The following is a 13,630-nucleotide window of genomic DNA, read 5'->3' as shown; positions in this document are numbered from 1 at the left end:
TTTTTGTTTTCTTCGTAGGCGTAGTTGCTTACGCGCATGTGCGCCTGGCTCTGTTGAGATAACTTTCACCGAGGAAAATTCAGTTCTGCTTCCAATGTCGTCTTCTCTGCCTCTTCCTCTTGCGAACGCGTGTTTTCGGCTGTTTTTTTTTTTGCGCAATCATTTCATGGGCGGCGCTAGTGACGTGGAAACAAGTAATCTTAAAAATCACATACTAGAGCTGGGAAGTCTTGTTCCCAGCCATGAAATCGACCACAGAGATAACTGAAAAATTTGATGTATCGAACAACTAAAAGCAGGAGAAAATAATTTCCTCGCACGTCTAGTGCGTCGCATTAGCTATCCTGTCTTAGTTTGGTTTTCTGCCGCGCGCGAGACATGTACACTTTATTTCGTGTGCATTATTATGGCACTGTAAGTGCATGTGGTTTGGCTTATTTGGGTTTAACGTCTCAAAGCGACTTAGGCTATGAGGGGCGCCGTAGTGAAAGGCTCCGGATATTTCGACCACCCGGGGCTTTTAACGGGCTCTGACATCGCACAATACACGGGCCTTTAGAATTTCGCCTCCATCGAAATTCGGCCGCCGCGGCCTGCATTGAAGCCGCGTCTTTCCTGTCAGCAGCCGAGCGCCGTAGCCACTCAGCCACCGCGGCGGGGCAATAAGTAAGTGTATGTGCGTGAAATATGAATGCGAACAGCCAGTTTGCAAAAAAAGCAGTTTTTGTAGTTATTTCTCTACTAAAGTTGAAAACAAGTTTTAGATATTATAAGGCAGAAGAAAAAAATAGTTAAAAAACAGGATCACGTGAGCTTGGCACATGTAATTAAGGAGTAACAAATAAATGAACGCTGGAACTTGGTTCTATTTCCTGTGCACGAACCTATACGCACTCCGTGCAGGAGGCTAAGCGCCCACGGAAACATGCCGACGCGGGTACGCATGCATATATGCCCCCATCCATAGAAGTACAGACGGACAAACACATGCCTTCCACAGCTGGAAATGGCAATCCTAATGGGTGTTATCACTACCAGGATCTCTCTGTGTTCTTTGGTTTTCACTGCCGTCGGCAATACCTTGCAGTTCAGCGATGGCAGTAAGTAGACGGGAATGTGGGCAATGGAGTGCGGGCAGTGAAGTTGCGAAATAGGAAGGTCTTTCTGGCTGTGTGTTTTACTCTTTACTCTCCTAGCTTTGTGGTTCCCGCTCGCGTTACAAAAAAACTGTCACAGTGTAGGGTCCTTTTTGCGTCTGCAAGGTCCATGATGTTTTCAAAAATGCTTTGAGTTTAACAAGGTCACTTCGTGCACATATGAGCTACATTGTGCTCATTGCTTTATCGCGTGCTCAGATCGCCAGTTTGTTTCTTTATCTTATTTTTTTAGATCGACTAGTGCCTTAACATATTTTATGCTAGAAAGGTCGTTTCAAAAACTATCGGGGCTTCACGGGAGAACGATATAAGTGGATGAAGGTCCAGAAAAACGAAAGGGGAGGAGACGATTCCTGAGTACAGTTCTGCCTCTGGGTAAAGTAGAGTGTTTCTTGGCAAACCTGCGCGCAGGGTAACAGGACGCAGACAAGAATATACAGACACAACGGTGACTAACAACTGAGGATTACACTGCTTTCTTGAGGGTGCCTTGTTACTCTGTGCCCTGCTTTGCCAATATCTTTCACCAACTGGCCGAGATACTTCCCGTGATATAAGGTAGATTGCATTTCTCTAGCACGACACGTAATGAATTGATTATGTTTGCTGCTTTATAAAACCTCTAATATAGCGGAGAACTGGGCTTCCTGTGCAGTCAGCGCGTTTTTCTCGCATATCTGCATGGTCTCTAAGGCAATGCTATGGTATTGATCCGCTGCGTACGGTAATGTGTCCCTCATTGTTGCCAACCTGCGAGCACACGCTTTATGGCATCGGTATTTTAGAAATGTTTACCTAATTAAAGCAGAGCTTAGCCAGGCTTTACGAGCCCCCTTTAGTATAATGGGCACCGCAAAACGTGTCATTTTAAACAAACACGAAAAAGCTTACGATTATAAGAGCCACCACGACCACCGCCAAAATTAAAAGGTGGACATCCGACAGTAAATGACAGCGTGACACGAATTTTATGTGCGGCACCATTCCCAGAGCATAAAAAAAAGTAGAGCCGAACTTCTGCTTTGTGTTTCCTCTGAAACCGACGGCTCACATCCGGCACGGCTCGAGGCCGCTGCCTCTTACAATTTGCTTTGAAAACAGGGCACCGGAGATCGCCAGCATCACCGGAAATGGTTTCCCCTTAAAACGGCGCTGGCTGGTTAAGCTCGCTGCACTATCAGCGTACGCCGCTTTCGGTTCCAGATCGAGGAGACACCGCCTTTGTCACTGGTCACCATGCCCATCGTCCTCTACAACTTGACAGGAAGCCCGACCTGCGGCTTCGTTCGCTCAGTGGCCAAGCTCATTGGCGTTGAGCTCGAGCTGAAGAACTTAGATTTCTTCAAGAAGGAACATCTGAGTCCAGAGTACCTGAAGGTTTGCCTGCACAAGCGAAAGCTTTCTTTACTACTTTTCTAGCTCTTGAACCATTGCGCGGTTTTGACCTCCACTCGGTCCTCAGAGATGTTTGGCTTGCACTGTATGTGCGGATACGCATGAAACAATTATAAAAAATATAGGGCTCCCAAGCCTTTAAATCTACTTAAACTGTGCTTACTATGAACATACCCTAAAGTAATAAGGTGGAGCGGATGTGACCAGGGCTTACAGCGGCTAGAACCGATTTTAGGGCGCGAAGTTACCTGCAGCTGTACTTCAGAAATTGGCTGGCCAGGCGTCGGCTGTAGGTGATCTCAAGAAGATTAGAACATGAAGATTGACTTGTACTAGATTGCAGCTCTCTAAGCTGCAGATGCAAAGAAGAAACTTTGGGGTGAGAAGGATAGTCTTTCAGTTTCTTTAGTCTCAGAGCAAATTCTTAGCTAATCGGCTTCGTTTACATTTCAAAATCCACTGAAATGGAGCGTGCCATGGAATCCACTAAGGGTAAAAAAAAAGCACGATTCTATTGCAATACGCTACCAATTTTCATAAGAGCCCGGCAACTCCCGTCCATCTCTCCTGAAAACAAGTGTTATTCTACTTATTCGGGATTAAATTTCCATTACTGGCACAACAGCAGTTTCCACCTGGCGTCAAAACACCGGCCACTCACTTGTTCCTTTCGTAATTGCCACCTTGGTGTTATATCTGAATCTTGATGCGTGCCTACAAAGCTTACTTACCGCTTCAGAAGTACCTATTTAAATGTTGCTCCATGCCCTGCATTATGGTGATCACTTCGCGCTGCACTCTGTTGATGTAATGTAGCGCGCAACCACTCTTGGAACATGCTCGCCGCATGCGGAAAATATATGGTGCAGATTCCAATTCACACTGCTTTGATCCATTGAAGCAGATTTGAGAGCAGTGTCGATTCAACTCGTTTGATTTTTGCAAACGAATTTTAACCAAGAATAGGGGACAACTTGCCAACTCGTCTTAGTGAAGTCATGCGACTGTTACAGTCTTGTAAAGATAAAGAAACTGATAATGCCAACGAATGCGGTCTGCAGTTGGTGGTCATATGAAGGCTCCACAGTCTAGATCAGTCGTACCAAGCGTGGTTCGTCGCTGGCTGTAAAGTAAAAAAAAAACTGATTGAAAAGAAAACAGTACACTGCTAGTGGATTTTCGAAGCCAACTACCAGGGTACAGGTAACGGACCCGTGGACACCCATTGTGAGCTAAAAAAAAGTGCTTAATGCTGCTCCGCTCACTATGTGACTTCTTTGCAAATTGGCAAGAAGGTAGATGGACTTACTTAATAAAGAACCGTGAATTATCCTTACATTCGATAAAAATGACCTCGCTTAGAATCAAACACTATACTTCTGCGGAGTAGGTTACAATTATTTTAACAAGCACATGTCTCTGTTTCTCACCGAAGTAGTTAGCTGGCAAGAACCACACACGCGTGGACGTCAAAAACCTTGTTATGATGTAATTATAATTTTTTCCTAAATCTATCTATTGGATCATTACATCCTAAAGCTACGTTAGGGCTACGAAGAGCTGGGCACGAGTTCGGATGCGTTTCGATGTCCCTACAATTCCTTTACGTTCAGGCAAAGCTCATGAAGCAGCCTGTCAAAGCACCTCTCCTCCGTAGATCTCCGGACACTGCCGACATATATTAAACCAAAAAACTCTTCTTCCCTAGATTGGCGCCACAGACCCGAAACTAGTGCGAGCCCTTAAGAACAATGTAACGACAGCGAATTGTCTGCTACAGCCTTTACAACGCAGCATCCAGAAAGAGGAATTCTGTAGCATGCATGCTTCCATATTGTCGCTGATGTCGAGCACATTTTGTAGAGATCCATGCTTTTTATTCTTTTCTCTCTGAAATTGCACACTTCTTTATTGAAATATAGGCCCGTAACCTGCTTTCCCCGGAATCAAAACACTTTTCTAAGGGGCATAGGAGAGAGGAAAACACCATTATAGCTAAGCGGTGCCCTAAATAATCGTCCATGTGCACCATCTACGATAATGCCATACTTCGCAAATCACATCCTCGATCACTGTAGTGGACGCCGCGGGGAATTGTAAGTACAGTGAAGCAAAATTTTAAACATCACAGTGTAAGTCTCTCACCGAGAGCGACGTACCAAATAATGGAAGGTGCCCGGTTCATTCAAGCAAGGTGACTCACTAGCCCCACTGAGAACTGTCCAGTGAACTTAAGCCAAGAGCATGATCAGGCGTTCGCGGTCGTGAAATGGGATCACGACTGAGCGCAGTGTAACAGGAGAAATGAATATGCGCTCGAAGGAGCGAATATGGCACCAGAAAAGTGTATTCGCCGAGATGCCTGTTTATTTAGATGTTCTTTCTTCATGGTCCCTCTCATGTTCAGCGGTGCGAAGTAAAGTTATTCATGCTGGGCGCGCTGCTGAGTGGCTGGTGAGAGTTGGGAATTTGGGTGGAACCATTGCTTAGCTGATGTACCAGGACAGGAAGAGAGAGAGCGACAACTTCATTTTAATAAAAGAACAAAGTCAAGAGTGGGCTGCTGCTTGTCCAAGAGTCCACACGCCTGGGTTTCATGGAGAGCTTTGTCCACTAGCCATGCTTGGTCAGCTGGTTGGCAAGTAAACTGCGATGCGTCGACAGTTTTTTGGACGCATATTCTTGAAGCTAGACTAAACCTTAACTGCCTTGAAATCAGCAATTCCGGAGACCTTTTCGGTGCAGATATCACGAGGAAAAAGATACTGGCGGGAAATGGTGAATGCAATTTTTCTCAAGAATTATCTTTTTCTGGTCAATTTCTCGGCTCCTCTTTTGCTGCCAACAAACCTTTATCGCGACCCGACACTATCATAGAATCGACTTTTACTTATAAAGAAAGTGCTTCTTGAATGTTGTAGCTGCTGCCGTTTCAATCAGTTCTTCTTAGAAGCATTTCTTTAGAGATAAACCATGAACACCCGTCTTTCATGTTCGCGACACAAAGGAAACCTTCAGCTGAGCGGCAAACAACGCTCGTTTCCGCAAACTCATTTTCTAACAACGCTCCACAAACGAAGTATTGGTCTGCATTTCACAACTTCTCGTATGGCATTTGCTCTAACAAATTTGCATCAAATTAACAGCTTTGAGTACAGAGGTAACAATGAGGCGTACCACTGAGGAGCTAGAGGAGCACCTCAGCTTGCCAAAGTTAAGCTCTCCTGGTTATTCGTAAAGAAAAAAACTATACCGCACTGCCACAATGTATTTTTAGACTAGGAGCAGCTCCGCATGTTTTCCATTTTTTAATATTTATGCGTTTCACAGAATTTCAGTCGTATTAGTTTACGTTACATGAGGCTATCCAGTACTACAAAGAGATTAGCCGAATGAATTTGTGTTTTGAGAGAGATTTTTTTTTGTTCGGGGACACCTGATGACGGCATGCATTGTTCATCTAGGCCAATGACCGATGCATCTATGCTTTTCTCTCTTTTGAAACATTGATTGACCTTTCCAGCTGAATCCCTTCCATAAGGTACCAACCATGGACGATGCAGGATTCGTCGTTTATGAGAGGTACGTCTGTACACTACGTTACGTATGTGCTGCTATCCATGAAAAATGGTCTGTGGGGATTTGTGCCAGTGAAGTCAGAAGCAACGTCGTAGCGTTCTTGTAATATGTGTGGCAGGAATGCAGGTTATAGCACTGGCTCCCACAATGTGTACTTGTGCCAAAGAAAGTAAACCTACCTGCGTGTTTCCTCAAGTAGCTTGCTTCTGCAGGGAACCCCATTTCGGCAGACGCATTGCGGTGTTCGTGCAACCTCTGTTTACTAAGACATGTACCTTACAACGTTTCTATTAATGATGATTCATTAAATTTATTGCCTATTCTATTCTGAAAATAATAGAAAGCTAAAGAGTGTTTCATCCTACGCGGTCTCACGGTCCAGATCATGAAGCCTCATAGTTCTGTCAGGTCGTTTGCCCTTACCTGCCTGGTGCTGCTACAGGGCTCAGACACATGAAGTAAAACAAATGCTACTAAGTCTGCCTTTACGGTCTATATCAGGCGGAACAGATCATTTTGTCCATCTAGACTTAGAGCAGTGGTTACAGAAACAATACCATAAGATCCATAGCAATCTTAAAGCTACAGCGCATACAATTACTCCCCTCCTCTGAGCATGCGTTTAGTCATTTCAGCCAGCTGCAAGATTGTGCATCCTCCCCCCCTTTTTGCAGTTGCAAATAAAGGAAGCAACACGACGTAAAAGCGTCGCTGCAACAAACAAGTGTCAGTTAAAGACTTCTAAAGTACGTTTTACGAAATGTCCAGAACAAGAGTTATACCTTGCAGGAAGTTAGCAACGAAAATCCCGAGCATAATATAGTGCACTGTATTTAACTTTTTGTGCACTGTAAAACTCGAGGACCATTACAGTTTCTCTAAACACACCTCCTTTTTTCCAAATAGAGCTCACTCATTAACCTTCTTTAAGTAGCGTTAGTTATGTTTACAAATTTTAAATAATGGAATAATTCCCGTTCTCTAACGCCGAGAATATTTTCTGGGTTGTCGTCTGCAATCTATTCAGCGCTGTTGGTATACTAACCAGCAATATAGGCAACGATTTCTGTAGCCAGCTGATCACGAATACCGTTTTTTTTTGTAGCTAAATTTCAAAATTATATCGCAGTGTTCATCTATTATTAGCAAATTAACGGTACCGTAAAGAGATCCTTTGAATCCTTAGTGTAACATTGTTTGTATGGATGTCTTTTAAATAGAAATCAGTGTATTTTTAAAGGAAGAAAATAACTATTTACACCAACATTTTGTTGTTTTTACGCAGCATCGCTATCGCCTATTACTTGCTTCGCAAGTACGCTCCGAAGTCTGAACTGTACCCGGAATGCGTCAAGCACCGAACTCGCATCGACCAAATCCTCGCCTGCGTATCTGGCACGATACATCCCCAGAAATCTGTATTCTTTGTGAGTACGAGTTCTTGTCAGCCTGGTCTTGTGTTGCGGCCTGAGTTGGTCAGAATTGAGGCTTAAAGAAACGCTTCGTGTTTAATTTTTCTATACACTAAGAAATGTAGTTTCTATAAAGTAAGCAATGGAGTTGTTTCTGCTCAGGGAGTTATTGCGCAGTTGTAAGTTTGTTGTTTATTCAAGGCGAATAATATGGTCCTAAACCGAAATGTGGACTGAAACATGAGTAATTCGGATAGACGAGATAAAGCAACTGATCTGAGCAATACTTCTAACTAATTTGCTTTTTGCGATACGCAGGGCGGCATTTAATAATCATCACGACGATAAGCTTAACTAGGTCCACTGTAGGAGAAATGCCTCTCCGATATTTCTCCAATCATTCTGTTCTGTGCCAGCTGCTGCTATTTTGTGCTCGCGAACTTCATGACCTCATTGTCATTTAGAGATAAATTCTGCACTGTATTGGGGTTTGCTCTGTATCCAAGCGAATAAAAAATTGGTCGAGTGGCTTGCTTATTCGATAATCTCCTTGTGGACTCGCACTACGCCCTCTTCAGAGCATTGATCAGGACCTTGTATCATTTTCAGTAAACGTAAAGCTCATATCAAATTCGTGAAGATGTTCTCTTCAACCCGTACAATGCCACTTTGTCTGTTTGCCATGATATCTCCTATACCTAATACTTAATCTCATTTCTTCTTTTATTTCACAACTATAAAGATGAATCACTTCCGCTAAAAGCTGATTTCGTAATACAAAGTCGTTTTCTATCGGATATATTTGGTCATGTAAGCGACACATCGTCATGCGTTTCCCTAAGTTTTCGGATCTGCTGATACCTTCCTTTTCGGTTGTTGAGGAATCGCGTATGCTTTGTCACAAACAAAAAGAACTCATTTTTTTTGCTTAATTTTCATTGTTTTTACGCACATACATTTTGCAAAATCGTGGTCATTTACCCTTTGTCTCGAAGAAAGAGATGCAGTTGAGCATTGCAGTGAAAAACACCTGACAGTTATGATGTGTGTGTTACGAGTGGCAGCCAACCGGCAGTGCACCGCATTTTAATCTAAATGTGTAATGCGTACGGAGCCTTGAGTTCCGCTCTTACCAAATCGCTTTTCGTGCAGCGCACCCGCTTCATGGAGAAGACGAAGCCAAGCAAAGAGGAGGTGGCCGCATTCGAAGAGAACGTACTGAAGGGCTTCGAGCACCTCATCGGTGACGGCAAGTACGCCGTCAATGACATGCTAACTCTGGCCGACGTATGCCTGGTGGTGAATATGGCCGGTGTATTCGAGGTAAGCCACGAGGAGACGCTCCTTATACTGCACTTCTATGCTCCCGATATTCGCTTCCGGTTTCTGAAGTAATGCCAAAGCTAACTTTTGAGTAGCATGCTACAACCAGGCAGACCTCTCCTGTATTCCATAAAGTCTCTCTCACGTTCTGCTGACGATTGGTTATACGTCAGAATCTAGCGAGAAAAGTGCTACGACCTGTACTGCCACCGTTTACTCTTTCGTGGAGCGTTCTGGTAAGAATTACTTCGCGACGTATAAAGTAAACTACTGCACGCAAAAATTTTAGAGTAATAAACCTTTCGCGTCATATACCATACGCACAATACAGAGGAAACGATATAGTCGCAATTCATTCGCGCCTCGTGATTATGTGCAGTGCTGACGCTGTACGAAAAGGTATATCATCTCGCCTCGTTAAACACACCGACGGCTACTTGAGCCCTCTCAAGAGGGCTTTTACGTTTTCTTTGGAATTTACATCGACGGTTAGACTGGACTGGGAAGTTGGGGTCTTGCTACTGTCGTCAGAATTGGAAATGCTTTCTCGACTTATACGCTGCCATCAGCCTCAGGCTGGCAAATGCATATGTAATAAAATTCTTGAATACCTCCGCGAGCCCTGCTGCCGTGGCAGAGGCAATGATTGCTACCCTCTGCCATAGTTCTGGAAAGGTATTGAGGACAGTGAGTTTTAACTCACAAAGTCAGCTTCGGCTACTAGTTTAAAGCCAAAACATTCCAACTATTCCGAAGTAATATCAACTCTCCAGTTCCATCATAGGTCAACGAATCCTACCTTAATTGACTCTGGTAGTCACTATTAGCTTGCAGCGGAGACACGTAACGATCGCCAGCAGTACGTTTTCATAACCGAACGCACGAACCGCTAGCGTAGAGTACGGGTCGCATTTTTTCGCCTGAGTTGCCGCTCAGCAAATCAGCGCAGCATACATGAGCAAGTCTTTCCCCCAGAATATGAGCTTGTTGACGTCACCTGTGCAGTCGCTCAAAGCAGCTCCTACAACAATCCTCTCGGAAAAACGGGCATCTTTAAATTTGCAGGCTTAATTCTTGGAAAAAATGTCATGTAGCAACAAACACTTTTTTACGCGATTTTGCGGTAGCGCAGTTACCTGTTTCGGCCGGAAAGAATCGGAAGCTCCCATCGTCCACGGCGATGCTGGACCACGAAAAGAGAAGGATATCTCAACAGTCGCACCGGCAGTGCAATCTTTCTCATAAAGCCTACGCAAGGTGCGCTTCGTGTCGTGCGACGTTCTCTTAGCCTTCTGCCACCAACGCGAAATGGCGCACTCAAGATACCGTACCCTCTTTTCATGCTTGGCCACACCACAGACGACGTGGAACGTTGGTTCATTCCGACCGAAACAGCGAACTGCCTCTCAAAAAACTGCATGAAAAAAAAAACTGATCTGCCCAATCTATTTCGAGTGCCCAACAATTCTAGGCAAAAGCATTTTTGCCCCAGATACAGTTTATGAACGCACGTTTTGCATATATTGTGAGATTTCCCGGAAACAATCAATATATCTGCAGATATCCCATCAGCAGGCTTCCATTTTTTGCCATTAACGTTTATGCTGTCGTAAAAAGTGTACCTCATTCGTTTTCTATGCCGTCTTAACTACTACACGCGAGTGATGCAAACACTCTAATAGAAAGATTTTTCTACACGTCGGTAGAATCGACTATTACCTTCAGTGCTTCCGTAAAAGCACCTCACACTATTCCAATATTAAAAATTTTTGTCCAAGAAGGTTTGACATGTGTAGAATATTTGAGCGTGAACTAACTACCGGTTCATCCCGAGGAAGTAACCTGAGAGGAGCTGTAAGCTCCGCACCAGCCGGTACGTTAGGTGTTGACACTGTATAAGTCAGTTTACATCCACACACCAAAGGATTCATTTTTCTGGCTAATGTGAATGAGAAGGACATCAATAAAACTGCAAGCCATTCTGTTCTTACGAGCTTTGCTTTCAAAGGCATTTAATAGCATAGTAACATTTAGTATGACATGCTTTTTAGATTGCACTCTCGCCATACACATTCCAGCGTCCTCCAACATCCTCCATCCTCTAACACACAAATCGAATTTCCGCCGAAAGGGCAGTCCTTTACGAGAAGAGATTTTTATTCTTGTCAAGCAGGATTCGAGCCCATGCTGGCGCGAGTTCCATAGATTGCTTTTTTGACGCCTCAGACCACTCGTACGTGGCCAAGACGTGAGATATAGAGGTGAGGTAAAGCCCGCGGTCCGCACTGCACGCCAGCGTTCGACCAAACATACGCAACAATTCTGGACAAAAGCATTTTTGAGCAAGAACCAGTTTATGAACGCAATGTTTTCATATGTGGTAAGATTACACGGTAACAATGAATATATCCACCGATGTCCAATTTTCAGGCTTGCATTTCTTTTGCTATTGACGCTTTCGTTGTCGCCAGAAGTGCTCCCCAGTGCTTTTCTATAGCAGTCTTAACTGCTCGACGCGAGTTATGGAACCGCTCTAAAGAGAGGATTTTGCTACAAATTGGAGGAATGGCTATTACCTTAAATATTTCCATAAAAATACCTTACAATATTACAATATTCAAAACGTTTGTCCAAGAATGTGAACATGCCACTCTTGCACCTCGAAGCCAGGCCTGTGGTCGGATTGCCTTCCATCGACCAAACAGTTAAACTTCGCCGGCATAAACAAAAACATACACGATCTTGTTGTCATAGAAACCGAATCCTATCTCATGACGCTTCTTGGCGCTTGGCCGCCGGCCACCATTCAGCTTGGCCATACCCTACAAGTATACTAAGCATTTTTTCTTCAACACGAGCACTGGAGACAGCACTCAGTGAGAGACGTAAGTTGAGGCTACCAACGAAGGAGCCAAATAACCATTAAATGAAATAAGCAGAAAACACCAGGCCGAGTTGCTGCTCGGTCGACAAGACACCTGTGCTTACCCATGTAGCAGGTTTACATAGCTGGAAAAAATGGACCGCTTAGCAAAGAGTTACCTCGTGGCGCCTAGGAGAACTTCGTTTGAAGGTGGCGGCAGTTTATCTAACATTTCTAGACTCTAACGGACCGCTGTTTTCTGTGCAGTTGCGCAGCCTTTGTTTGTTGGCTTCAAATTCTTTCCCATCTGTCTCGTTACCAAATACCTAAATTCTAGCACTCATTTTGTATATAAAGAGTTCTATTTTTGAGCGCTAAATAACTCAGCTAAAACTGTATCTTGTTCATCTGGAAATTACAAGTTAAAGTGCACTGATTAAGGGAAGAGGTTAAGCTCCCTTGATTACTTGGAAAGCATTGTACACCCGTATGCTTGCGTTCACTTAGGGCCTCATGTCATTTAGTTGGAAATATTTCGCCCGCGGCTATGAATCCTCCCGCCTGCCAACCAATGATGCATCAGCAGTGGCCACAAATTGAACGATGCGCCAGCTGAAATCTTTGTTACACACTGAGACAGCCAGCTGCTTCTAAAAAAACAGCGTAAAATTTAGGTCTTATGCAGTCGTGGTAAATGCAGCATTCTTTTTATCACTTGCATGGAACGTATTATTGCGTGTCGCTTTTTCTTCCTGAATGCTCTCGTTGCAAGCCAACAAAGTGGCAACTTTGGTGTTGCAGCGCTTCTTATGCCCTCAATGAGACAGGGAACATATGAGAATTAAGGTTCCTTATTAATACCCATCTGACTACCTACCATACCCATTATAACCTTTAGAAAATGCCTTCTATGACTTATGTGTAAGAGCTGACATCATGACGGCTATTCGGTGCCAATTAATTTTCTTCATTCAGTTCTGTAGAGATAAGGAGCAGTGAGCGAGTATCGCTCGCTACACGCCCTGAACATCGTTGTAATGGTGCCCTAACCCGCCTGTCATAAGGACGGCTTTGTTATAGTGTTGGTGAACTGATAGTTCATGTGCTCATAAATGTTTTTGTGTTTGATCCTGTCCGAGTATCGCTCGCTTTCTTGCTGTTTGTAATGGGCGCTTTGCTTTACTTTGTTTTGCAATGACAGCTGTCAGCTGCCCCTTCGGCTGTACTTTCAAGGTGCCCTTGCAGTCACGGCAGCTACGCTTGATGGCTGTGGCATGTAGCTTATGACTGTCACGATCGCCATGCTATTTTTATACTAATCTCATGATGTTTCAATTCCAGACTGGTTGCTTCGATAATGCCAAATTTCAGAAAGTGCTGAACTATTACGAACGCGTCAAGTCTGAGATTTCGTGCTTCGACGAAATCTGCGGGATGGCCATCAATGCTATTAAGCAGCGTTGGTGTGAGCTCAAGTAAGGTGCAAAACTCTGGCAAGACCTCTGAAGAAAAAAAAACGAAAAATTTCAATAAAAGTGGGTTCTCTTTTGTACAAGGCGTTGGAATCTACTTCAAGATTTTAGGCCTCGTTCCTTACACAAGGGCTCCCAAGCCGAAGAGCCCAAGAGAATCTAAGAAAAGTTACTAGGTGTTCCGTACATACATGTTGTTAAGCCTTGTGACATCCCTGTTTTAGAGTGCAGCTCATATGCGCTCGTTTGTAGTTGCAGCTGCATCGCCGCCGTCGGTGTAACCGACCCAAGTCATAAATAATTAAAAATAAAAAATGCCGGGACTGCGATTATAACCTGCGGCGCATCAAACAGGTCAGCTTCCCCGGCCACTGCTTAAGAGCACTAGGCTATCGCCACAGCCGATCGCAACTCGTGTTAAAATGCAAC

The 13,630-nt window shown here is 44.1% G+C and overlaps 1 protein-coding gene across 1 annotated transcript; it reads left to right on the top strand.

Moving 5' to 3' along the window:
• Window positions 1-2,359: 2,359 nt before the first annotated feature.
• Window positions 2,360-13,214, top strand: LOC149362281 (glutathione S-transferase 4-like). Its single transcript, XM_089569682.1, has 5 exons — window positions 2,360-2,534; window positions 6,076-6,134; window positions 7,417-7,558; window positions 8,696-8,866; window positions 13,071-13,214. The coding sequence occupies exons 1-5, from the start codon at window positions 2,394-2,396 to the stop codon at window positions 13,206-13,208; spliced, it is 651 nt and encodes a 216-aa protein (XP_089425808.1). The 5' UTR covers window positions 2,360-2,393; the 3' UTR covers window positions 13,209-13,214.
• The last annotated feature ends 416 nt before the right edge of the window (window positions 13,215-13,630 follow it).

Source organism: Amblyomma mixtum, chromosome 2, assembly GCF_055824585.1.
Source record: "Amblyomma mixtum isolate Tamu chromosome 2, ASM5582458v1, whole genome shotgun sequence".
NCBI classification, from domain to species: Eukaryota; Metazoa; Arthropoda; class Arachnida; order Ixodida; family Ixodidae; genus Amblyomma; species Amblyomma mixtum.
The sequence above is the reverse complement of the archived record's forward strand: the minus strand, read 5'-3'. Positions and strand labels throughout refer to the sequence as shown.